This window comes from Cupressus sempervirens, chromosome 9 (assembly GCF_028749045.1).
Source record: "Cupressus sempervirens isolate cs-2001-9-10 chromosome 9, ASM2874904v1, whole genome shotgun sequence".
Classification (NCBI taxonomy): Eukaryota; Viridiplantae; Streptophyta; class Pinopsida; order Cupressales; family Cupressaceae; genus Cupressus; species Cupressus sempervirens.
In genome coordinates, this window is record NC_143126.1 from 392,886,176 (window position 1) to 392,911,756 (window position 25,581).

A 25,581-nucleotide genomic window follows, 5' to 3' on the forward strand; every position below is an offset into this window, starting at 1 on the left:
TATTCTGATCATACTCTCTCCATTTTTGGTCTTCATTTGTGCTTGTGTTTGAGTTCTTGGTTCTTGGGTGAATTCTGCCCTTAGGCAAATTCTTACACTAAGGAAGAACATCTTGAGCATGTTAGACAAGTATTGCAGAGATTGAAAGAGGAGAAGTTGATGATTAATTTGAAGAAGTGTTCTTTTATGCAAGAGGAGATTGTGTATTTGGGATTTGTGATTTTAGTTGATGGTTTGAAGATGGATCCTGAGAAGGTAAAAGCAATTTTAGAATGGCCTATACCTGAGAATGTGGGTGAGGTAAGATCATTTCATGGTTTGGCTAGTTTCTACAGGAAGTTCATAAGAAATTTTAGTTTTATTTGTAATGTTATGACTAAGACAATGAGAGGAGATAAAAGGAATTTAAGTGGACACATGGAGCCGATAAGAGTTTTGAGACTTTGAAACAAAAGGTTGCTAAGTTAAATGTATTGCCTTTGCCTAATTTTGATAAGGTATTTCAAGTTGAATGTGATGCAAGTGGTAGTGCAATAGGAATTGCATTAAGTCAAGAAGGTAAACCTGGTTCTTCCTTTAGTGAAAAGTTGAATGATGCTAAAAGGAACTATTCTATGTATGATCAAGAGTTTTATGCTATTGTTCAAGCATTGGAGAAGTGTAGACATTATTTGATTCATACAGAGTTTGTATTGTATACCGATCATAAAGCTTTACAATACTTAGGAAGTCAACGTAAATTGAATCAGAGACATATGAAGTGGGTTGAGTACTTGTAGAGTTTCACATTTTTTATCAAACACAAGAGTGGAGTTACTGATAGAGTTGTTGATGCATTGAGCAGAAGACATTCTTTATCGACTAAAATGAAGGTTGAAGTTCTTGCTTTTGATGACATGAAAGGGTTCTATAATATTGACCTTGATTTTTTTGAGGCATGGAGAGAGTGGAGAGCACCAAATCTAACAAATCACATAAGTATAATGAATATTTCATTCAAGAAGGTATGTTGTTCAAAGGAATTTAGTTGTGTATTCCTAGAAGTTCTATGAGAGTTAATTTGATTAAGGAAAAGCATAGTGGTGGATTGGTGAGACTTTTAGAATTGATAAGGCATTGAGTTTGCTAAAGGATAAGTATTATTGGCCACAAATGTACAAGGATGTTCAAAAATTTGTAAAGAGTTGTGGACTTTGTCAAGTTGTAAAAGGAGTAAGTAAAAATACTAGTTTGTATACACCTATTACTATTCCTAAGAAACCTTGGAGTGACATTAGTATGGATTTTGTTCTTGGATTGCCAAAGACAGTGAAGGGGTATGATTCTATATTTGTTGTGGTGGATAGATTTTGTAAGATGACTTATTTCATACCATGTAAGAAGACATCAGATGCTGAGCATGTTACTAAACTTTTCTTTAAAGAGATTGTGAGATTGCATGGATTACCAAGAAGCATTATTTTTGACGGAGACAGTAAGTTTGTTGATTATTTTTGGAAGACTTTGTGGAAGAAGATGGGTACTGAGTTGAATTTTAGTTCCACATTCCATCCATAGATAGATGGACAAACAGAGGTTGTGAATAGAAGTTTGGGCAATTTGCTGAGATGCTTAGTAGGAGATAAGCCAAGTAATTGAGAAGTAGTGTTGGCACAAGTTGAGTTTGCATATGATAATTCTATGAATAGGAGTACAGGGAAAACACCTTTTGAGATTGTTATTGGAATGCAACCTAGAGGTATATTAGATTTGAGAGATATAGTTGGTGAAGAAAAGAGAAGTTTTGCAGGAGAAGAATTTGTTGATGTTATAAAATCTTTGCATAAGAAAGTGAAGTTGAGGATGGAACAAAGTAATCAGAAGTATAAGGAGAATGCTAATAAGTCTAGAAGACATCATGATTTTGAAGTTGGTGATGAGGTTATGGTTCATTTGAAGAAAGAAAGATTTCATGTTGGAACATACAGTAAGCTGAAGATGAAAAAGTTTGGACCTTGTAAGATCTTCTTGAAGTTTGAGAGTGGCAATGCTTATGAAGTTGAGTTACCTGATGACATGGATATATCTCCTATATAATTCAATATTTCTGATTTGTATAATATCATGAGTCAGATGATGAATTTTTTGTATTAGAAGATTATTCTAAGAAGCATATTGAAGAAGTTGAATAGACATTGGATTAGAAAGTTGACAAGAGCACAAGAGGAAAATATTACTATAAATATTTGGTGAAATGGAAGAACAAACCTATTGAAGATGTTTCATGGATTTCTCAACTTGAGTTGGATTAAGCTCAAGTTGTGACATCTAAATGATTCAGGAGAATCATTTCTTTCAACCCCAGTTGTTTGATGTAGGAACATCCTAGGTTGCCTTTTTATCCTACTCATCTTTGTTCATTCTGCATGTTGGAGTTGAGTGCCAGTGGTTTCAATATTTTGTTGTTGCCATGATGTTCAATGGATGCCAAGTTATTGTAGCTCTAATGGATGCCAAGTTACTATAGTTCTAGTGGATGCCAAGTTATCGTAGCTCTAGTCGATGCTGAGTTATTGTAGCTCTAGTGAATGCCGAGTTACTGTAGCTCTAATGGATGCCGAGTTACTATAGCTCTAGTGGATGCCAAGTTACTCTAGTAATCTAGTATTGACCCGATGTTCCTTCATGTGCCAAGTGAATCTATTGGTGCTAAGTGTTACTGTTGGTGTTGAGTGTTCCTATTGGTGTTGAGTGCCAGTATTTGTCTTGGTCCTTCTTTGACCAAGTTATCTATGTCTGGTTCCAATTTGGGCCAACCTTGCACATATTTAATTTTGATATTGGTAGGTAATATTTGGTGTGAGATGACTTGTGGTTGTGCATGCATTTAATGCAAGGTTTAATTTTGTGTTACGTCAACCTATGGCCACACAAGTATTTAAGGAGGTCTAGGATTGAGTTTTAGGGGCAGAACTTACAGGATGTAAAAGTTGGAAGCATATGTGTCTGGAAATCTGAATTTGAAGGTGGATTGTGGATTTGGATGTATTTTGTATTTGGTCGTAACCCAGAAGGCTTTACAACTGGGCATGTATGCTAACTATTTAATGAATCAATAAGTATTTTCTCTTCTTCCTCCTTTTTGGTTGTCATTCTTTGTGTTGTGTTTTTGCTATGTTAACTCTTGCAAGGTGGTTTGGATAGCTGGGTGTGCCTTTGGCCCTAGTTTTTCAATCCTCCCTGCATCAAGTTTAGTGGGTTTGGCTTCAGTTTGGGAGATGGATCTAACATTAGTGATATTAATTCATCCAAATTTCCCAACAAGTCTTCAACTTCTATTTGTTTGTCATTGCTAGTTTCTGCCCTTTCCACCGATGCCAAGGATCAAGATGGGGTTGTCAACACCTTTGTTGGTGTGATCAAATTTATTGGAAGGTCACCTTTATCCATTGGATTACAAAGCACCTCCCTGGATTTCAATGTAGTGTTTTACGATGTAAGTTGATTGCAATTAATGATTATTGAAGTTAGTCTTGAGTCAAATCCATGAGTTTTTTTTATAATCCTTTTTCTCTCCGCCAATTGTTTCCATAGGGTTTGAACAATCATTCTTAGTGCTAGATCTTGGATCTAAAGGAATACCCCCTTAGAATAATTTGGCAAGGTTGAGATCATCGTCCGAGGGCTAGAGGGGATTGACCTTGGTTATGAGCAAGCAAACACAAGTTGACTTGTTAGCTATGGATAAGAGTTGATCTTCAAGGGTTGAATCTTCTCTACCTTTTGCTTTCTAATTAGATAGACATTCTACTATCAAATGGTCCTAGGCTTTGCAAATTTTGCATTGCTCCATGATATCCTCGACTTGAATTTCTTGTCTCCACATTTCCTCATTAGATCTAATTTCTACAACCTTTGGTAAGGGAGGATAGGATGCCCATATTACACAACTCTTGGCATACATACTGAAATCATTTTTGTCAATTTCTTCACTGATTTCAATAAACTTCTCGGGGGACAAGTTGTCCCCAATTTCTTTAAAGGTTTTGTCATTCCAGTATTTGAAAGGTAGATTGTATATATGAATCCAGATTGGGACTTACTCTATTTGTGCTTGGAGAGGGTTAAAATTGGGGATCAAATCCTTGATGTAGAAACCTACGCCATTCATCAGGAAGGGGCTCCTATGGAGGACTCAAGAATTATCTAGGGCATTTGCCATGATGATAAAATAGAAAGGTTCAGGAGGGTTTTGATTATCCCCTGTTCTCCCTAATTGTTGTTCACCCGACTTCTAATTTTCAAGAAGGTCGACCATCCTTCACCCCACTTAAAGAAGAAATCCCTCTCTTTGACGGATTAAACCAAAGATTTCCAAGATTTAGAATTAATTTGGACATTAGTTATCTTATATTCAAATGTTGATAGTTTTGATGCCAAGTCTAGATCCTTAGGATGAGGTTGATGTGGGTGCCATACCTTTCTTGCTAGATTGGAGAAATTGTCTTTCTTTCACATCCAAATGGCAAAGTAACCCCAATGGTTTTGATGCTGCAAGCTAGAAGGGTCTTGGCTAAGATGAATTCGATCTGAATTAAAGAAAGGTATTCAAGACCTAGGTGGATACCTGGGCTGTGGAAACCACTTGTTAGGATTTTTGTTCCATTGATCATTTCTAGATTTGAAAAAGTCCTTTTGATTCAAATATTGTTGACATTTATCCTTCCTTCGTGCTTGGATCCTTCGTCTCTCACTGCATAAGTTTTCCCTAAGGTTGCGATCCTGCTAGAAACCTTCCTGTCCTCTGTGGTTTGTCTTGAGGGTTCTCCTCTCATATATGCCTTTCGAGCCTGCTCTACCTTTTCGTACTTCGCTCCTCCTTCTCTCAATCACCATCTCTAGGGTCGTAATAATAATAATTTTATTAATATAAATGTAAAACCAATATAAAAATAATGTAGTAAATACTATGTGTTATATATATATATATAGTGTTACTCAAATGTACTATCAAATGTATTAAACCTAACATAGATTACTTTTTCTTTTTATTAATTAGTAATTATTACCATTGAGACGTTTACAAGGTCAAAATAAATATAAAATCTATTCCTAATGATTAATGATTTGTTTGCTTTCAAATTTTGAGATATAATTATAAGTTTTATGTGGTAGATATATTTAGCGCAAATAGATATATTCTTTATTACAAAAAATCTATATGGATAATTAAATTTTCTACTTACTAAAATTAGTATAAATCAATCAAATGAAAGAAAAATAAGATTTATATAATTAAATAAATATAAATATTAGAAATTATATTTTAATAATCTATCATATGATTGAAAATTTTAATTGCGAAATAGAATTAAATGATTCCAATAGTAGCGTCCCTCTTTGTAGGAACTAAAAATGACCCTATACAAAACACGAGTTTGCAGCTATTCACCCTTACATCCCATAAAATAGTCATTAGATCTCTTAATATGTTGACATAATCACATCTCCGTTTCAAAGGGAAGTTTTCAATATAATCTTCGGGGATTGGAAAGACTGAGGCCAATCTGCAAACGTCACATAATTCTGGAGTGCAATGGCTTCTGCAATCGACCTATATCTCCTCCCTCATTATTTCCATCGGAAATCCTTCAAAATCTCCCCCTCTTCCTGCACATGTAAACTGAAGCGCCCATCATCATCTCCACAACATCGAAACATGATCATCTCTAGAGAGCTACTCCACGTCCTCAACAAAGAAAGGGATTGTCTGAAGGCCTTCACAATCCTTAAAGGAGCAATTACCCGAAAGGGGTACATTCCCGACAATTCAGTCTGCCAATTACTCATTCATCGCCTAAGTCGCGCAGGGCATTTGGAACACATGGAGGAGGCCTTCTGCAACATCATTAAGGGTTACGCTGCTGTCCACATGGTCGACCAGGCCTGTGGAGTCCTTAGCGAAATGGAGGTAGCACGATTCCCACCCACAACCAAAATCTACAATACTTTGCTGAATTTTCTTGTGAATGAAAATAAGTTTACGATGGTGGAATCACTGTATTCACGAATGTCGTATGCTGGGATCCCACCAGATGTTAAAACCTTCGGTATATTAATTAAAGCCTATTGTAAGGTTAGTACCCCTGGCTTCTGTTTTCAGATGATTGAAACATATGGCATCCAAGTTCGGTTTTGTACCCAGTGAAGTAACATATGATTCTTTTATGCCTGGGTTTATTTAGATGGATAGGATGAACGAGGCCCTGAAGTTATTAAAGAATATGGAGCCAAATGAATGTACTCCTGATATTGTGATTTACAACACGCTAATCCATAATCTCTGCAACAAGGGCCGGATGGAGGAGGCTGCCAAGCTTTTAGAGGAGATTTGTAGAAGTGGGGTCAACCCCAATATTGAGACTTTCAATAGAATAATTAATGGGTTCTGCAAACAGAGCTGGGTGGATGAGGCCGCCAAACTTCTGGAGGCGATGCGAGGAAGTGGACTTCACCCAGACACTGTGACTTTCACTACAGTAATCGATGGATTCTGCAAGCAGGGAAGAATGGAGGAGGCTATTAAACTTCTGGAGGAGATGCGTGGATTAAGTGGGCTCTACCCAGATACTGTGACTTTCACTGCAATAATCAATGGATTCTGCAAGCAGGGAAGGATGGAGGAGGCTGTTAAACTTCTGGAGGAGATGCGTAGAAGTGGGCTTTACCCAAATACTGTGACTTTCACTACACTAATAGATGGATTCTGCAAGCGAGGAAGAATGGAGGAGGCTATTAATCTTCTGGAGGAGATGGGTAGAAATGGGCTCTACTCAGATAGTGTGACTTTTACTATACTAATTGATGGGTTTTGCAAGCAGGAAAGGATGGAGGAGGCTGTGAAAGTTTTGGAGGAGATGCGTGGAAGTAGGTTGTACCCAAATACTATGACTTTCAATACGGTAATCGGTGGGTTCTGCAAACAGGGAAGGATGGAGGAGGCTGTTAAAGTTCTGGAGGAGATGCGTAGAAATGAGCTCTATCCGGATAATGTGACTTTCAATATGCTAATCGATGGGTTTTGCAAGCAGGAAAGGATGGAAGAGGCTACTAAATTTCTGGAGGAGATGCTACAAAATGGGCTTAGTCCAAATGAAGTGACTTTGACCACAGTAATAAATGAGTTTTGTAAGCGGGGAAGGATGGAGGAGGCTATTAAACTTCTGGAGGAGATGCGAGGAAGTGGACTTTACCCAGATACTGTGACTTTCAATACAATAATCGATGGTTTCTGCAAGCAGGGAAGGATGGAGGATGCTGTTAAAGTTCTGGAGGAGATACGTGGAAGTGGGCTTTTCCCATCTACTGTGACTTTCAATATGCTAATCGAGGGGTTATGCAACCTGGGAAGGATGGAGGAGGCTGTTAATTTGCTGGAGGAGATGGATAGAAATGGGCTTTACGCAGATACTGTAACTTTTAGTATACTAATTGATGGGTTTTGCAAGCAGGAAAGGATGGAAGAGGCTGTTAAACTTCTGGAGGAAATGCATGGAAGTGGGGTTTACCCAAATACTGTGACTTTCAACACAGTAATTGGTGGGTTCTGCAAACAGGGAAGGATGGAGGAGGCTGTTAATTTGCTGGAGGAGATGCGTAGAAATGGGGTCTACCCGAATAATGTGACTTTTAGAATACTGGAAGTGGGCTTTTCTTAAATAGTGTGACTTTCAATACACTAATCGAGGGGTTATGCAAACAGGTAAGGATGGACGAGGCTGTTAATTTGCTGGAGGAGATGGATAGAAATGGGCTCTACTCAGATACTGTAACGTTTAGTATACTAATTGATGGGTTTTGCAACCAGGAAAGGATGGAAGAGGCTGTTAAACTTCTGGAGGAAATGCGTGGAAGTGGGCTTTACCCAAATACTGCGACTTTCAACACAGTAATCGGTGGGTTCTGCAATCAGGGAAGGATGGAGGAGGCTGTTAATTTTCTGGAGGAGATGTATAGAAATGGGCTCTACCCGGATAATGTGGTTTCTAGAATACTGGAAGTAGGCTTTTCCCAAATACTGTGACTTTCAATGCACTAACTGAGGGGTTATGCAAACAGGGAAGGAAGGAGGAGGCTGTTAATTTGCTGGAAGAGATGGATAGAAATGAGCTCTACTCAGATACTGTAACTTTTAGTAGACTAATTGATGAGTTTTGCAAGCAGGAAAGGTTGGAGTGGAAGTGGGCTTTACCCAAATACTGTGACTTTCCACACAGTAATCGGTGGGTTCTGCAATCAGGGAAGGATGGAGGAGGCTGGTAATTTTTTGGAGATGTGTTGAAATGAGCTCTGCCCGGATAATGTGAATTTTAGAATAGTAATTGATGGATTCTGCAAGCAGGGAAGGATGGAGGTGGCTGTTAAACTTCTGGAGGAAATGTGTGCAAGTGAACCTTACCCAGATACTGTGATTTTCACTACAAAAATTGACGGGTCGGCAAGTAAGGCACAGTGGAGGATGCTGTTACACTTTTGGAGGATGCGACCTTCACCCAAATACTGTGATTTTCAGTACAGTAATCGATGGGTTCTGTAAGTAGGCAAGGATGGAGGAGGCTTATAAATTTCTGGAAGAGATGCGAAGCAGTGGGTTCTACCCAGATGCGAGGCAATGGGCTCTACTAATCAATGGGTTTTGCAAGCAGGGAGGAGTGGTGGAAGAAGATGCGTGGAAGTGGGCTTTACCCAAATACTGCAACGTTCACTAAACTAATTGACGTGTTCTACAAGCAGGGAAGAATGGAAACAGCTCTTAAACCTTTGGAGAAGTTGCGTGGAAATGCCTTAAATCCAGAAATTGTGTTTTTTAATGCAGTAGCAAGAGATCTAGACAGGGCAACAAACCTGCTTGAAATAATGGTAGGAGAGGCATTGAGCCTGATATCGTTACATATAATGTTGTAATTTTAGGTCTGTCCCTGATGGGAAGGTCCCAAGAGGCAAGAAAGCTTCTGGGCGAAATGGCTGTGCAAGGCTGTGCTCCATTCATTGCACACATTGGTAAGAGCAGAAGCAGCTAGCCAGCTTTTAAATGAGCTCACTAGCAAGAGGCATATACCTAACGATTATACTTATCTTTTTGTTCTACAAGAATGGCAACCTCAATCCTGCCCTGAAGTTCATATGTTGCATGCTTGCTAGGGATTGTATTCCAGGTGGTAAGACTTATTCTGTGCTAGTGAAGAGGCTTATAAGGGAGGGGGAATCTCGTCAAGCAATGCAGCTTATGAAAGAACTGGAAGTAAGGGCTTCTACTGTCAAAGCCCATAACTTTCTAAAATCAGTTTTTCAAGAAATCAGTGATTCTTAGGCCCATTTCTGGTCTGCTATAGTAACTGTTGAAATCAGTAAATCACATTTAAAGAATATTAAACACTATTACACTATTTGGTTACCATTTGAACAATTGTTCGTGGTAATTGTTTTTGGCTGCACAGAAATGGGCTGTGTGATTATTGAGCTCTATAGTATTCGGGATACGAGCCTGTCAGTAAGACTTCAACCATAAAAGGGATGAATCACGCTGCAGCAAGGATACAAAAATCTTTAGTAATTTAAGAGAAATGTCGAGAAAGTCCCAATTGGATTAAAATTAATAAATAACCTTGATTTTAATATACAATCGGAATGACATAACTCTTACCAAAGGTGGAAATTTATTGCAATTTCTATTATTAGAAGAGCCATCATAACCCTTGTTTGTTATCAAGCAGCATTTAGTTTTAGTGAGGTGACAAAACCTAAGGCGAGCTTTCATTTCTCATGTTGTCAGGAAACTTTGTAATTGTTAATTACAATCACATCAATATAGGTTTGATCCTATTAATAATATGAATTATTGTAGCAAAATTAACAATGGAGACTCTCATTTTTGTGGTTTTGTTCTTCTAATTTGTTTATATCAGAAAATTAATTATAATCATTATTAGTGAAAAACTGATATGCATCCTACTGAGTTACTGACAAATGTAGGAAAAAACCACGACTACTGCAACTGATTTTACTGCTGCTCCTTCCTCTTCTGATGCTGCTGCCACTAGCAGCAGCAGCAAAATTTATAAGTGGAAGGAAAAAAGACAGATTGGTGGTAATATACACCATGGAACCTAGACTATGTTACACTCAAGTACAAGTACTATAAAATCTTATAAACTTTTTCTAGTCCCTACCTTCTAAAGGCAGGGATTAAGGTTTTCGGCTAACTTTTTAGCATTAATTGTCTCCATAAAAATCTTGCGAACCCCACACAATTGCACTTATCCTATGGTATTCATGATTTTTGCTATTAAAATGGGTTTTTCTATAATTTATTACTATTTCCTAATTAGTGATTTCAATTTTTCCTGGTGGTTTTTTCCCATTATTGTGAAGAAAAATAGGCATAACTTTTAGCATTGGTTTTGAGACAATCGTCTGTTGACGCGTATGCTGCATGTGCTGCTAGCAGGCGACCCTTGCAGAAGGTAGATGTCATGAAAAAAAAATCTTACTGTTGATATTGTTTAATATTTTGCTTATACTAGCAAGTCTACATTTTCACTGCTCATTTTTGTTGTTTGATGCACTCCTTATACGTGGGTTTATTTTATTACCATACATGTCGGATCAACCGGGAAGCGAACCTTTGAATTTTAGGATTTTTCTGATGATTGTAGGATTTTCTACTTTGTTATTTGCGATATATTTGAGAACACGCATGATGCTCATTGATTTTCTTTATTTTCCTTTCAACATTTGCAGTGATGTATCTCTCAAACGATGTTGCTGGAGCAAACTTTTGCTTGCTTATCAATGCCATGTCCAACAACAATGATGCCTGGAGCACCTTGACCTTTTGCAGTCCATTTTCAAGAGCATTGCTTAATTGAAAACAAACGTCTAGCACCTTGACCTTTTGCAGTCCATTTTCAAGAGCATTGCTTAATTGAAAACAAACGTCTTCCACGTTATATACAGAAGGTGAATGATTTTCAGTTCCATGCCAAAAAATTGTGTTGCTTCCTTTTCATTATCTGCCTTTTCAAATTTGGGGCTTATATTCGAGTATTTCATTTTGCAAGGTGCACTGCCAAAGGCTATGTTGCTGTTTTGGGCTCGAAACTTGTCCAAATTTTTTTTGGGTTGGGTTTGGATTTGTTTTGGTTCATCCTACAAAACATATGTTTTTAAAAATATTCGAGTATTTCATTTTGCAAGGTGCACTGCCAAAGGCTATGTTGCTGTTTTGGGCTCGAAACTTGTCCAAATTTTTTTTGGGTTGGGTTTGGATTCGTTTTGGGTTCATCCTACAAAACATATGTTTTTAAAAATATATATGTGTGTGTATGCAACAACAGATAAGTCCATACACCGCTCTGCTAATAGTAAAGCAACCTAGCAAAATACACCACCATATCTATGTTTCAGTTCAATAGGATATTAATTGCATCATTTAGCCATACATACAACATGATGCACTTGCTTGGTCACATGCATGGAACATATTTCCATATGAAGGGGACAGTTTGAGAATGAAAAGAATTGTCAAAAGATAAGTGCAATAACCCTGAATTTTTATTTTATATTGGTTATAGGATTTCTAACCAGACTAGTCCAAAAGTTGAGATTCAAATTTTAAGCTCTAGATTCAAAGATATCATTGTGTTTTCAAAGAAATTTTTCAATAATTGTCAATTTGGATTTCACCTAGCGTCAATTTGAATTTCCTCTATAAGCATGTTTTCATTTTCCTTCACAAATGCATAAATGACATATAAACTATCTTTTCTGACCTTTTAAGTGGTCACTTTTAAGGTTGGCAGGATCAAATAGACCAAATTAAGCAGAAAAAGCACTTCAAAAAAACATTCATAAAAAGTTTTGAGACCAAATTCAGCCTGGGTTCAGCCGCTGGGCAGCAAATTCTTCAAATTTCACTCCAAATTCTGCCCGGGTTCATTTCACAGAATTTGCATTGAATCTGTGGCTCTAGAGGTGAATTTGGGGAGAATTTGACAAGGACCAGAATTTGTATAGAATTGATCCAGACTTTGAGGGTTGATGGAGAGAATCTGGTAACATAGGCCAAAGGAATGGCAGAATTCATTTCACCATTAATGTCTTCTTTCTAGTTCCTTGGTTCAAATGCTTTTTAAAAAAAATGAATTGTTTTTTTCCCTGGTTCAAATGCCTATGTTTTAGATAGTATGCAATGAATCATTTTTCTTGTTGAAATGCTTTTGGTTTGGTATAATGAATTGCTCCATTTTTGAAGATTACTTTGCAATTTGTTGTCTTGTGGAAGGAGATCAAAGTGAGGGATTAGTATTATTAGTCCCCGCCTTTTAATGGAAGGGACTAATGTTTTTTCCTTGCTATTTCTTATTAGTCCCGCCCTTGGCTCCCGTGCAAATTTCAAATAGTTCCATTTATACTATTGTTGAGCCAATATTTCTTATTAAAAGGAATTTTCAGAATTTAATTCCTACTTTCCCATTGACTTTGGTCCTTTCTCCCGTTGTATTTTGATTTTGTCATTAAAAAAAAATTGCAGAGGAAAAGGTTGTAGAGAGGGGTGGCAATCCACAGGCACATGTATGTTCCCTCCTATGGCATTCTATAGACTAATAAATGTTCCGTTGGCATGTATTTTGTCTTTCTTTATTATAGTATTAAAACCTCCCCTTTCATAAACAAAAGTGCCATTGGAGGAGAACAATGCGGTGTTCCCATTTCATTATTGAATTGCATTTTCAGGTTCAGAAACAACAAACACAGGTATGTAATCTCCTTGGGCTTATTTTTTGGGCAGGTAGGTTTTGAGATTGGGCATTCTTTTTGTCTTTGCTTTTAATTATATGTGAAAACGACCACCCAAAATCCACATCCCACAGTGCTCTGAACTGCAATTTTGACTTGTTTGAGTGTGGTAGCTTTCACCATATTTGAAATGATCATCTTGGAAATCATAGCTATGAAGTCGATAGTGGGGTTTCTTTTGGATTAAGGGTTAAATTTTTTGTTCTTTCTAGATATTATGATTTGCTTAGTGATCAGATTTAGCTATAAATTTATTTTCAGAACTTGAAAAGTTACAAGTTTATGATTTGCTTAGTGATCAGATTTAGCTATAAATTTATTTTCAAAACTTGAAAAGTTACAAGTTTACCTGCAGCAACATAATTTGCTACATTATCTGTCACCACCTGCACCAAATGTTGTTCCCCCACCTCTGCTATGACTTCCTCAATAACCTCACATAAGTATGTGATGTTTTTTACATGAGCAGAAGCATCAATGGATTTGAGAAACATGGTATATCCTACAATACAACGAATTATAATAGATCATCAACAAATTAGCAATCAACAAATCAAAATTTGAAATAGTCAATCACGATTCACAATTATGTATGTAAGAAAGTAGAATGATCAATCACCTCTACAGGATACAAGAAAATTGAGCAGTGTTTTATTCCTTCTATCTGTCCAACCATCAGTCATGATGGCACAACCCTTTTCGATCCACTCTTTTCAGTTCTCCTCAAGCTCAACCCTCATATCCTCTACCATATCATCTAAGAGGTATCCACTCAACTCAGCCTCAGTTGGGGCTTTAAACCCTGCACCACAAATAGCAACTACATCTATCATGTTTTGCCAATAACGAGCCTTTTCACAAATAGATAATGATTAGAAATTTAGATGTCAAAGACTAAAATCATTATGTAAGCTTGTAAAGCAAATTTATGATTAGTCAATGAATCATAATGATAAAACAAGTAGATATAATTAAAGTTCTACTTTTACTTTTAAGTTTACCCTTGAAGAAAACAAAGAAAAAAGAATCAATTACCTAGCTGCAACAAATGGAATGTTGCAAAAGTACCAAAATTTGCAAATCTCTTTTCTGATAGCATCATGAATCTCCTTGTTCAAACCCATGCCCTCAAGCGTGGGTTGGGAGTCAGGAGTAGTGCAGGGCACAAAGTAACTATCCATTCTGTTTTTTCGCACTCTAGGCCACAATAGGTTGGAGTTGGACTCAGTCTCAGTATAAGACCGACTAGCACTAGCACTCGCATGAGCATTAGAACTAGGACGAAAAGGAGGCCTGGAAGAATCCTCTCCAACACAACCTATGGATGCAGAAGCGGATGCAGATGTAGATGTGACTACTGGAGCATGGGAGCCAATACCCCTTCACCCTTCAAGTTGCATTTTCTTATTCAATTTGTCTTGTTCAATTTTTTCCAATACCACTAAACAAGTGCATTTTGCCTCAACAGTTTGTTGAGTGCAAATTGTAACATCATGTCCAGGTATAGCAGTAATGTGGTATTTCAATTTATAAATACCTCTAAAATTTATTTTTTCTTTACAAAATATACATTTTGTTTGAAATTTGGTTCTTCCAAGAAGCTTTTCAATATATTTCCAACATTCATCTTTTTAACCCATTGCGGAAAATGAAAGCAAAAGGCTGCTGCAATAAAAAAATTCATATAAAATATCAAAGTTTGAAACTAATAAACAAAAGCTACAAAACAACAAACCCTAGTTTGCAATTTAGTAAAACTAAAAAATATTCAAAATTTGCAAATAAAAACTAAAAAAAATTAACAATTAATGCATAATACACTAACATGCAAAAAAAAATCGGCACTTACTTCTTGCAAATGAGTTGAGGAGTGTTGATATTGACTCCTTAATGCTCCCAATGCAATTTATGGCCTCCCCAGATGGACTTCTAATTTCTTTGGTGCTCTTCCTTCTTGCCAGTTGGAAACCTATGGTTTTTCTTTTCTTTTCTTCTCTCTCACTTTTCCTCTCTTCTACCCATGCTTAACAATTAGAAGGCCCGTTAGGGTTAAAACAAAGAGGAAAGGCTAAAAAGAAAACAATAAAAATATGTATTTTAAAAAAAAAATTGAATGCAACTTTATGGGCTGCTGTGGCCGATTCACGAGGGAGATTTAGGCGATTTTTGGCATGAATTGCCGATTGCATGAATCGCCTGAATCGGCAATTCATGCCAAAAAATTGTCGATTACGATGTAAGATTCACAAAAACTCGTCTGGGTTGAATCGCATCGCGATTCACGTGACTCGTGATTTTGGAACTATGATCAGGAGTGTACAGGTGTTTTGGACTATGAAATTGCTTCTGGTTCCTAGAAAGTTGTCATTCTCTATTTTCATATGGGACTGGAATTTGATACTCAAGAATAACATGGCTACGGTATGATTTGCTATTATCTTAAATATGTTCTCTACGTATGCTTTGTTAAACAATGTGCAATATTTGAGACAGTATCAAATGCTCACTAGGTATAGGCCTATTTTAAATTATTAATGACTAGTACCTATGACATGCTTCTCAGCTTTGGGGTGCTCTTCAACTTGGATTGCCACATTTAATTAGATTAACAATGCTCTCGTTTTTGGTTAACAATCTGTAAGATTCGTCTTTTTTCCTTTGTTACCAGTTTAGGGTAATTTTTTGGCCCTAGAGTCGTGAGGGTTAAAATGAGTCATTAGCTTTACAGAGACATCATAAAATGAAGAGCTACTTAAGATTCTCTCTAAACCATTGTCTAGGTTTTGTACATCCTCAAACGATATCCGATGCACAGTAGGTAGAGCCCTAATTTAAATATTTAATCAGCAATACCTATTTTTTGGGTACTTTTCAAGGTAGGTTGATGTCCCGATGAGTAAACTATATTCAAAATTTACTCAAATATTTATAGCCAAGCACATTAAGTTTTTTCATATAACTTGCAAGTTTTTGCTAAGTTTTTATGAGCCCTAAATTCTTCTGGATATATGTTGGGACTTAATTTCACTATTATTTGATTTTATGTTTTTGTAAATATCCATGTCTGTAGATCAATGCAGTCAGGGTTGCAGTTTTGTATCGCTTCACAATTTTTCAGCAAATTTAGACTACACTCGATAAGGTTCTTTTCTCCCCCTCTTGATTTTTAGGCATGCTTTGATAATATTAATGGGAATCGTTGGGTTTAGAGAGAAAAATTCAGCTTGAATAGATTATGCTTATAGAAATCTGCAATATTTAATATTTCTTGTAATCTTTCAGAATTTTTTTACCTTTAATATTTAATATTTCTTGTATGCTTACAGAAATCTGCAATTTTAATATTTCAGAAAATCTTGTCAATCTGATTTTCTATATTTTTGGTGGAGGCAATATTCCACTCTAAAATGTTGATTCAGAAGAGATCTAGCTTTCCATCCGAAGCAACACTTAGGAAGACTCAGGAAAGTAAATAAACCTGCTGCAAGACTTCAATGCCCCATCACTACCCATCTCTACATTATATTTTAACCTACGAGAAATTTGAATCTCAAGAAATTTGAATCTCAAATCACATTATGGATTTATCATAGGGCACCTAGACTTGAATAATCAGAGTGACATGATTCTTACATGAAATTGCTGCCAATGGCTTGCCTTATAGTTTAGAAGTTTCCAATTGTTTGAGAATAAAAAAAGCTAAAATAATCTCTACAAAGAATTTACAAGACTAAATATTATGGTCAAGACCTAAGTTGCACGGGTACCTCCCCCCTGCCCGACTTGCAGAAGTTCGAACTGGTTTGAAGTTCAGGTCCGGTTTGAACTTGGTTCGACCGGGATTCCATTTTTTGCCTGCTGGTTCGATCTGGTCCGAACCAAGTTCAACCCTGGGTGAACCAGGCCAGAAAAATTGAACCAAGTTCGAACCCAGTTCAAACCACATGCTTTTTGGGCCCAGTGGATGGCAAATAAGTGGTTTTTTGTAAAATTTATTAAGTTGTCGGCATCCACAATCCTAAAAGGTTGTTACAAAATGCTTTTGATGGCCTTTCATTGTCATATTTGGTGGCCTTTCATTGTCATTTTCTGAAGAATTTGATGCCAACAGCAGAAGAAGATGATGAATATGAAGAAGAAGATAAAGATTGAAGAACTTAGAATATTAATAGATTTTTATTCCATTAGTTGAATAATGAATGTGAAACAATGATACTTGAACTTGATGCTACAATTTATTTTTAATGTTTTGAATATTTGATGTTCAACTATATGATGGTATGAGCACCACGACTATATGATGGTAAGATCACTATGATTACTAGTTTATTGTGTTTTTGTTATTTAAATGTGTTTATGCTACTATGCTATATTCTTATTTTAACTCATACTTCATAAATATGTATATACATACATATATTTTTTATATGTTTTGTACTAATGAACCCAAACGAACCCAAACCCCTTTCCAAAATTTTGATGAACTTGCGAACCGGTTCTTGAACTTCCAACTCGGGACCGAACCTGAACCGGTAACTTAGGTCAAGACAAAAGAGAATAGATGAAAGGATGTTTCCCTTCAAGCAAACTAGAAAATCATCTCTACATATTATCTTCACATACTAACTATTTGATTATGGCTGCATCATTAGGCGTCTAGACCTGAATAATCAAATCAATAGGTTTAGCTGTGAGATTACTGTCAACAGCATACCTCACAGTTTAGAACTTTTCAATTGCTTAATTATCAATAAAATCAAGTAAAATCTTCAAAGAACCCACCAACCTAAATACTATTGTCAAGATCAATGAAGCAGTGAAACTGTTGAAGTGATAATTTCACTTTGCAAAAGACAAAAAATACTATTAAAGTGTATCCAAAAGTATAGAATACCAAGGATTACCTTGGAATTCTGATGAAATTGAAATTAGTCCTGCAAAATAGAAAATTGTCTATCTGTAGAGAGGACGTATTTTGGACCAAGCAGTAATCCATGTTGATTTGGGAGTCATTGCTTCCCATTCATTTATACTTTATTTGTAAAATACATCCTACATGACCACTGATGATGCTAGTTTCCCATCGTCATAGGCATGTAGATTCCATGTTTGATGGCATGATTCCCATTAAAAATGTCTTTGGTACAAGAAAGGAGATCTTTATAATATATATCCATTGTATTTGTAGGTGTACACATATAATCAGTACCTAAAATTGGATACCAAGAACTATACATTTCTATCACAAGGTCTAATTTATTTTCACCAACAAGACCCATCCAGGCAGTTAAGAGATCCAAATGCATATTGAATATAATGTTTTGGCGTGTTCCACACGTAATATTCGATCTTGAAAATCACTTTAGGGCATGAAATGTCATAAAAACAAATGAAAATTTAGTAACATTGGTAGCAACCAAAAGGTGACTGTAAGATCCTGTCAAATGACGAATATGCATAAAAGTATAAAACAATTCAAGCCATTAGATCTTGCCTAACTAAAAGTGTTGCTAATCATGATTGAATAAAGGGAGTTCTGAAGAATATTTTCATTCTATATATTTGTAATTAAATCAAATCTTCGGAGAGACTAAATCTTTTGTCCAGAAATAATTTTGTCATATTCATTTTGATTTAGCATATTGTTGATAGATAACATTGTCTCCAGATAAACGTTCCAAAAGTGTGAACTAATGAAACACGTCCTCTACTTAAAGACCGTATCTTTCCAGTTGCATAAAATTATATCTTAGCTACACAATATGGAATTTGTAAGACATGAAATGACAAAGTATAAAGATTGTGAATTTGCCAAAAAAAGAATTGTATGGAGCTTATTCTATAAAAAGAACAATGTACAATTATTTTGAATTTCAAAAATGAAAATATTATGTGGATCTTATTTGTTTGCATGCAAGGATCAGTCTAGCAGTTTTGATGGTAAAACGAACATAATATTTTTGCTCATCAAATGCATTAACAACAATAAACACTGCAAATTAGAGCAACTTAAACAAATCATTTCCAAATCACTACAGTATGAAACCATCAAAGGCCTACAAATGACCAAATTAAAGTTACTCTATTAAACTGAAGCATCCTTAGAAATCTCAAACAGGACAATAGAAGTCATCTTGACAGCGTGGGATAGGCCTAAGGTGAGTCCACTTAGGTACTATTGGAATGGATTTGCACAAGTAAGAAGAGTGTAGTACATCATAAATTATATGAGTGTTAACTGCAACTAGGGATAAAGTACACATATGATAAGAAGAATCTAAGAATGACTTCTGAACCAAATGATTAACCAGGCTAGAGTAGATATCATAAATTTAAGTAAATTATGGATATCATAATGACTAACCAATCAAACAAAGTAGAATATTGAAGAAAAATCTGAAGTATTGTATCTTATTAGGGTAGCAATATGATCTGACTTTGTATGAACAACATTAGGCTTCAAGAAAATCTGCTAGTGTGATTATCATTTCAAACTATCTGGAAGAAACCAGTTGTGGATGAACATTCAATTGAAGAGGATAAGTTGAATGCCCTGAAAGGAGGATCCAGACTTTGGGCCAACTTCTAACTTACCATGAAATCACAGTTAGAAGAGTTCCATCACACTACTTAAGCTTTTTTGGTTCAAATCGTCTATAGTTAAAATTTCCTAAGCATCCTTGTTCTTTCAAGAAAGCAAACTTTAAAGATTAGTACTAGCTCCATTAAGACATCCTTATTTCTAGCAGGTTAAAAAACTATTGTAACATGTGCTTCAATGTGTGTCAATATGTATGCCCCTAATTGGCTTAAAAGACTTATGGAATTTCAAGGAAATAAATGACCAAACAAGTTGGACTATGTGAGCATGATATTCTGTTTCTATTCATGTCACATGAATTATTTACAACATGCTTCCTACTGAAACAAAATATTCTTTTAACTACTTGGAAGCCTACAATGAATGCAAAAGCTACACTTTATCAGTTTCTATGAAAAACATATATTGTGCCTACATCTTTACGTTGGGAACTAATGGAAAAGATAAAGATACGAAGGCAATCTACTTCATCTAATGTTGTTGGTAACCAAGAAAATACAATTACGAAAGTTATAACAGTTGAATGTGGGTACATCTAAGTACTTTCTTCTCCCCTAATAAAATCCTCTCCTTAATTAAACTCTTTTATCCATTAAGGATGTTGCTTCTCTAGATGTTGAATGTACATCCCCGAAGATGACAAAATCTTGGCGAGAAAAAGATTGAGATGATTGGTTAAGGGGAAATTTGATCAAAACTTCTAGCTTGTGTTTATATATACATATTTGATTTGATTTTGATTTAAATCTTGTGAGCTATGTTGAACATCTTAAGTCTTGTTCTACTTGATTGGCCCTAGGCCTGCATACATAAAGTGATTCATTTTGAAAGCATGTTGTATGGCACAGGCTTGCATTTTGGGATCAATTCAAATGAAGTCCTTATTTGACTATTACAATGTGTTTCAGAAATGAATTGTACAATCTATTGGTTCTCAAAATTGCAGATTGGAAATTCAAGAGCTTGCCACTTCTCCGATAGGATTCCACAATCAGTTTTGACCAACTAATGGTAATACTTCTCGATTCCCCTGCACTTCAGGCTCCGTTGCACCTAGGCGGGTAGACCATCTCCGTGAACTTGATCACTTGGTTCAGAGCTTTTCTAAAGAAAATTTAAGCTTTGAAGAGTTCTTTGGCTAGCAAAGTCCTTGAACTTAATTAATATGAAACTGAATGCTGAGTGTTTAAAATGGTTGGATGTTTTGTATAATATTTGTAAATAATGGATTTGATGCTTGTAGGAAGGAAGTTATAGATTTTCTGACTTTAACAATAAAAAGACCAGTGCCTCTACTCATTTGGGCAATAGAGTCAACTTCAATAAATTTTCACGTACAACTTTATAATGTTTTACACAGTTTACTGCAAACAATTAAATAATCAAGATGTGACAGATCAAATATATACACAATCTTAAATTAGTTCAGATTGAACTTTAACTCCTCTGGTAGTGAGACAAATTGGACACAGATATTGAAACAATTATATATTTCACTATATTTATGATGATCGAATTTAAAGTGCTCAATGACCATGTCCACTTATCTGACATTTAAATTGTATATAAAATTCTAAAAAATAATTACGAAGAACGATTCATCTGCAGTTTAAATCTCCACACCATCTAAAAATAAACAACATACCTTTTATTTTATTATTAAAATAGAATAATTGAATTTATGTTAAAGTCATATTATAGCCCTTATTTCTCCATACAAGTTGTAAAATACTCCTTCTTGAGAATATAAACGTTCGAATATTACAACGTCTTTTTATTCAAAAATGAAGTAAGTTTTATATCTTATCCTTGTAAGATACAACTTTTCAAATTAAAAGTCATGTCCCATATCAATATTCTTTAAGTTATATCGGCACCTCTCCAGATATAATTAATATTAATCATAATATAATATTAAAATGTTTGACCGTCCTTCTCTTGGATCTCACTCATTTATTTAACCATGACTTGTGTTATTTTAATTTTTAATACTTCATCATACACACCCTTTTAGTTCTGACGGCACATGGATTAGTTTAACATCCTTCTCATCAGGCATATACCATCTTCAAATAAATGTGTTTGCCAAGGAGGATATCAGATATCTTCCTCTTCATATTATTATTAATACTTAATGCGCTTCGATGCCTTTCGTTGACATCAATAATCACACTGCCTTAAAATTTTCCATATTGCCGCTTATGCATCCATTTGTATATCTACGCATCATTTGTTTAACTTATTGAACAGTACGTCAGTATAGACGAGATGAATACGTTTTGCAGGAACGAGTCTTCATTTACATTGTCGCCAAAGGTATATAATACGTTGGGTATTAAATTTAGTGTTTCTTGGTGTCCATTAACTCTGCATATACAGGTGACTGGCTGGAGGGCTCAAATTGCACACCGAAGGTCCAATATTCATCTGCGGCAGGATGATTCTGCTATATTTTATTTTGTTTAACACATGATGGACGGCATATTGAACCCTATCAGGTGCATGATTAATTCACCATAGTTGGGCAAATACTATCTTTGTGACTGGACGTCTTGACTTCAACATCCTTGGTATCAATATTCTGATCAATCTTCCTGATTGGGCTGTAATATCTTCTGCAATTTCAAGCCATTCGAGCCTGCTCCTTGGATGCTGCTTGTCTATTCTCTGATGGGATTGCATGTTCGTGGCCACTGTTTCTATTTATGCTTTCAAGGACTCAGGAATACAATAGGCAGACTTTTAGTTTCGAATCTGGAGATGGATAGGTTCATTCATTCAACTTCAGCGAAGCTGCAAGTGTAGCTAGATACATCAAAGAGTTAGCCTGTCAAAAATTGACTAAAGGTGGAGGATAGAATATGGAAGAAAGTGCTGAATAATGAGAATATTTCATGTTATTGCAGAAGATGTTCTAGAGTGGGTCATATTGTATTAGAATTTAGAATGCAAATCTGGAAACCCTCATTCAACAAGCAACAGGGTGGAAATGAATTCAGAGTCTAATACAACAATAATAATTGCTTCAATACTGTATCCTGACAATAGTAATTTTCAGTGGACAATAAGCATTGCCTTTTATTGCTCACTTGTGTTGAATTTCATTGTTCCAATCTGAACTCACTGTTTATATTTCTATTTATTAACTGCTTGATATTCCCCATCTTTATTTATCAATAACAAAACTTCATCTAGTCTCAAAATTTATTCTTCAAGTGGAGGCCCTAATTTTTGTAAAAAATTAGGGCTCCATCACAATCTATGGCCATAGGAGGAAGAAACCCACACAAGAACAAAACCCTCAACCCCCTCCTAATGCAAAAAAGGAACGTGCAATATACGTGAGGAATCAACCAACAAAGGGGGAAATCTCACAACCATATCATTATCTTTGCGCTTGTTTTTAATGTTTTATTTACTTTAATTTCACTACAGATCATTTCCTTCAAATTCTAAAGTATTTCTTTTTGTAATTCCTTCACTTGCATTCTTTGCACTAAAAAATTCTTCACTGTTGCCTTGTTCTTGTTCTGACCGTTGGTTTTAGTCTTCACGAAGATCACTATTTTCCAGTTTGTTTTCTTTTACACACCACTGAACATTCTTGATTAAAATAGTTTGAAAATCTTATATGGAGAAGTCACCCTTTTATTTGTCACTCATTAGAACAATCACTTATATTGCATTGTTGCTTTTTAAATTGAATTTGATACAAATTGCTATTTTTTTTATTATTAGAGCATTTTTCGCTGTTGTGACTATTGTAACCGTAGCAAAAAGGCTTTTTTATCATTGGGCTTGTACACATTGACCTTTCGTTAATTTTGGCAGTATTCCAACTATTTAAACTTTTATTTTGTGTCATTGTTTAGTTACTCTTGTCCTTGCCTTTACTGCATAGCTCACAATATTCATTAAATTGGTCATTATAAAAACGTTTCATTGCTCTTTCAGACACCAATATCTTTTCCTTTTTCATGACAACCGTGTCATTTCCTCTAACAAAAATCTTCCTTGCCGATATGCTTTCATGTCTGTGATCACAAATTTCACATACTTTTATGTGCTCTAAAGTTTTATAGGTGGTCTATTATTACATGTTTTTCATGGATATTGACTGTGATTGCTCATTTGTTTCAATGTTCCTAAAGATTCTTTCAATAATTCCATGTCATGAGATGGCATTCCCTTGAGGAAACATTGTTGAACATTATATGTGCCGTCTCTATCATATTTTATATGTATTGCAATCTTTTCTGTAGAAACTAAAACATCTGATGACAACCTTAAATTCTCTGTAATTGACATCAATATCCTTTGAGTCCTTTAATCAAATAATTCAAGTGCTTTGCCTGTGGTTCCACATTTGCATAAGGACATGCTTCTCAATAGTCACCGTTTTAATGAATTTCCTTAGTACATACCCTTATTCTGACTTTTGAGCTTTTTAAGCTTTCAAACATTGTTTGCCTCCATTCTCTTTTCCAATTATAACTGCTTCTAATTTATCATCTTTATCTTCTTCAGTTAGGATTCCAAATTAATCTTCTTATTGAATATATATTGTATATGCACAACAAAAATTGCTAGTAGACTTTGATGTATGAGGGATCTTGAAAATACTAAGTTCAGCCCAATCTATTCACAATTTCCACACGTACAACTTTTAGTCATGATTTTCTTCCATCAACATAATATAAACTGCGAGTCTATCTTCTAATTTCGACCATTCTCTATCTTGGTAACACTTAACCAAATATATTGTCACTATTTTTCACACATTTGTCTATTTCTCATACATAGTAATTATTGGATTTTTCCTTTCAAATGCAACTGATAAATGAAATGATAGATGGTTGTGGTTTACTATGAACATAAACACAAAATTACCTTATAAATACAAGAAAACACAATCTAATTACTGATAATTGAGGAGAGTTTTTGTGGGTTGACAAAGCTTGATGATAAAACAGATTATACAGTATTTTTTGTAACTGCAGATTGATAGGAACAGTTGGAAATGATCAAAACCACATGGTTCAGAGTTCCCGCTATGGTAACCATTGAAGTTGGTTGTCTGCATCAGATTAAGTTCCCTAGTTACTGATTGCAAAAAGAATCTAAAATTTGTGTTGTGTAGGTATATCATGTTTCTACGTTCTTTCTATCTGACAACACTAGCCCCAGACAACTGAACATGGTAAAAAGATTGCGATATGATTATTTATTGTGTAAGTTCAATATCACCATTTGATTACAAGTTGTTACAAGGTTAAAACACATGTATGAGATTAAGTTTAAAGTATATGCATTTCTCTTTCTCAAACAAGATTTTTTTCATTACTTGTGTGTCCATGTTTTCCATTTTTTGTTATAGGAAATATAGTTTTATAGTAGTCACATATTAACCCACTAGAATTTACATATTTATGTATTTCACTCACAATTCTATATTTTCTCTTCCGGTTCAATGCTCACCATTTTCTACATTATCAATAATGAGTTTGTCAATCAACTAGGTTTTGTATGTTTACATTTATGTTAAAGATATACATTACCATTCAACATTTTCCTGGCATAATAATTTCTCTATTTGTAACATAATTTTGTGTATATAAATTGCTTGAGTGGTATTCATAATATACTTTTAATTGAAGAAATTTTTACTGTGTCAAAACCAGCACCTAACATCCTCACAACTATCTGACAGAATTTTGTGTTCTGCTGTACATCATGTTGCTAATATATCAAAAATACTAATTCATTGTCTCCAATCATTTGAGTGATGGTATGAAGTATTCAATCTATTATAATTTATTGAAAATACCATGAAAGATGAGCTAATTTATCAACTTAGGAAAATTCCATTTGGAAAAAAAAACCGTCTACAATTGTATATTTCATGCGACATTTCAAAATTCCAGGCACATCCTTGATTGCTATGAACAATAACATTCTCTCCATTGAAAAAGATACAAGCACTATAAGCTTCAAATACTCACAATTTTATAGGACCGTGATTTCAACACGATGCTTTCTCTTTAATCTACTTGTTCATTGCAAATTTGTCATTTTTAAATTATAGAGTTTATGAAACCAAGATGTTCGCTTCTTAATGTATGCACCTGACTATAAACTCCCCT

General features: G+C 35.2%; 1 protein-coding gene and 2 long non-coding RNA genes across 3 annotated transcripts; all 3 read left to right on the top strand.

Moving 5' to 3' along the window:
* Nucleotides 1–5,487: 5,487 nt before the first annotated feature.
* On the top strand, nt 5,488–9,895 carry LOC149538913 (uncharacterized). The gene is made up of 3 exons (XM_089800300.1): nt 5,488–6,115; nt 6,225–7,672; nt 7,714–9,895. Exons 1-3 carry the CDS (start codon nt 5,576–5,578, stop codon nt 8,060–8,062), a joined length of 2,337 nt encoding a protein of 778 aa, XP_089656426.1. The 5' UTR covers nt 5,488–5,575; the 3' UTR covers nt 8,063–9,895.
* LOC149538914 (uncharacterized) lies at nt 8,668–24,716 on the top strand. The gene is made up of 3 exons (XR_016356138.1): nt 8,668–9,280; nt 10,780–10,998; nt 21,818–24,716. It is a non-coding gene; the product is annotated as an uncharacterized LOC149538914 (long non-coding RNA).
* LOC149538915 (uncharacterized) lies at nt 14,991–22,346 on the top strand. Its single transcript, XR_016356137.1, has 3 exons — nt 14,991–15,258; nt 15,908–15,979; nt 20,385–22,346. It is a non-coding gene; the product is annotated as an uncharacterized LOC149538915 (long non-coding RNA).
* Nucleotides 24,717–25,581: the final 865 nt, after the last annotated feature.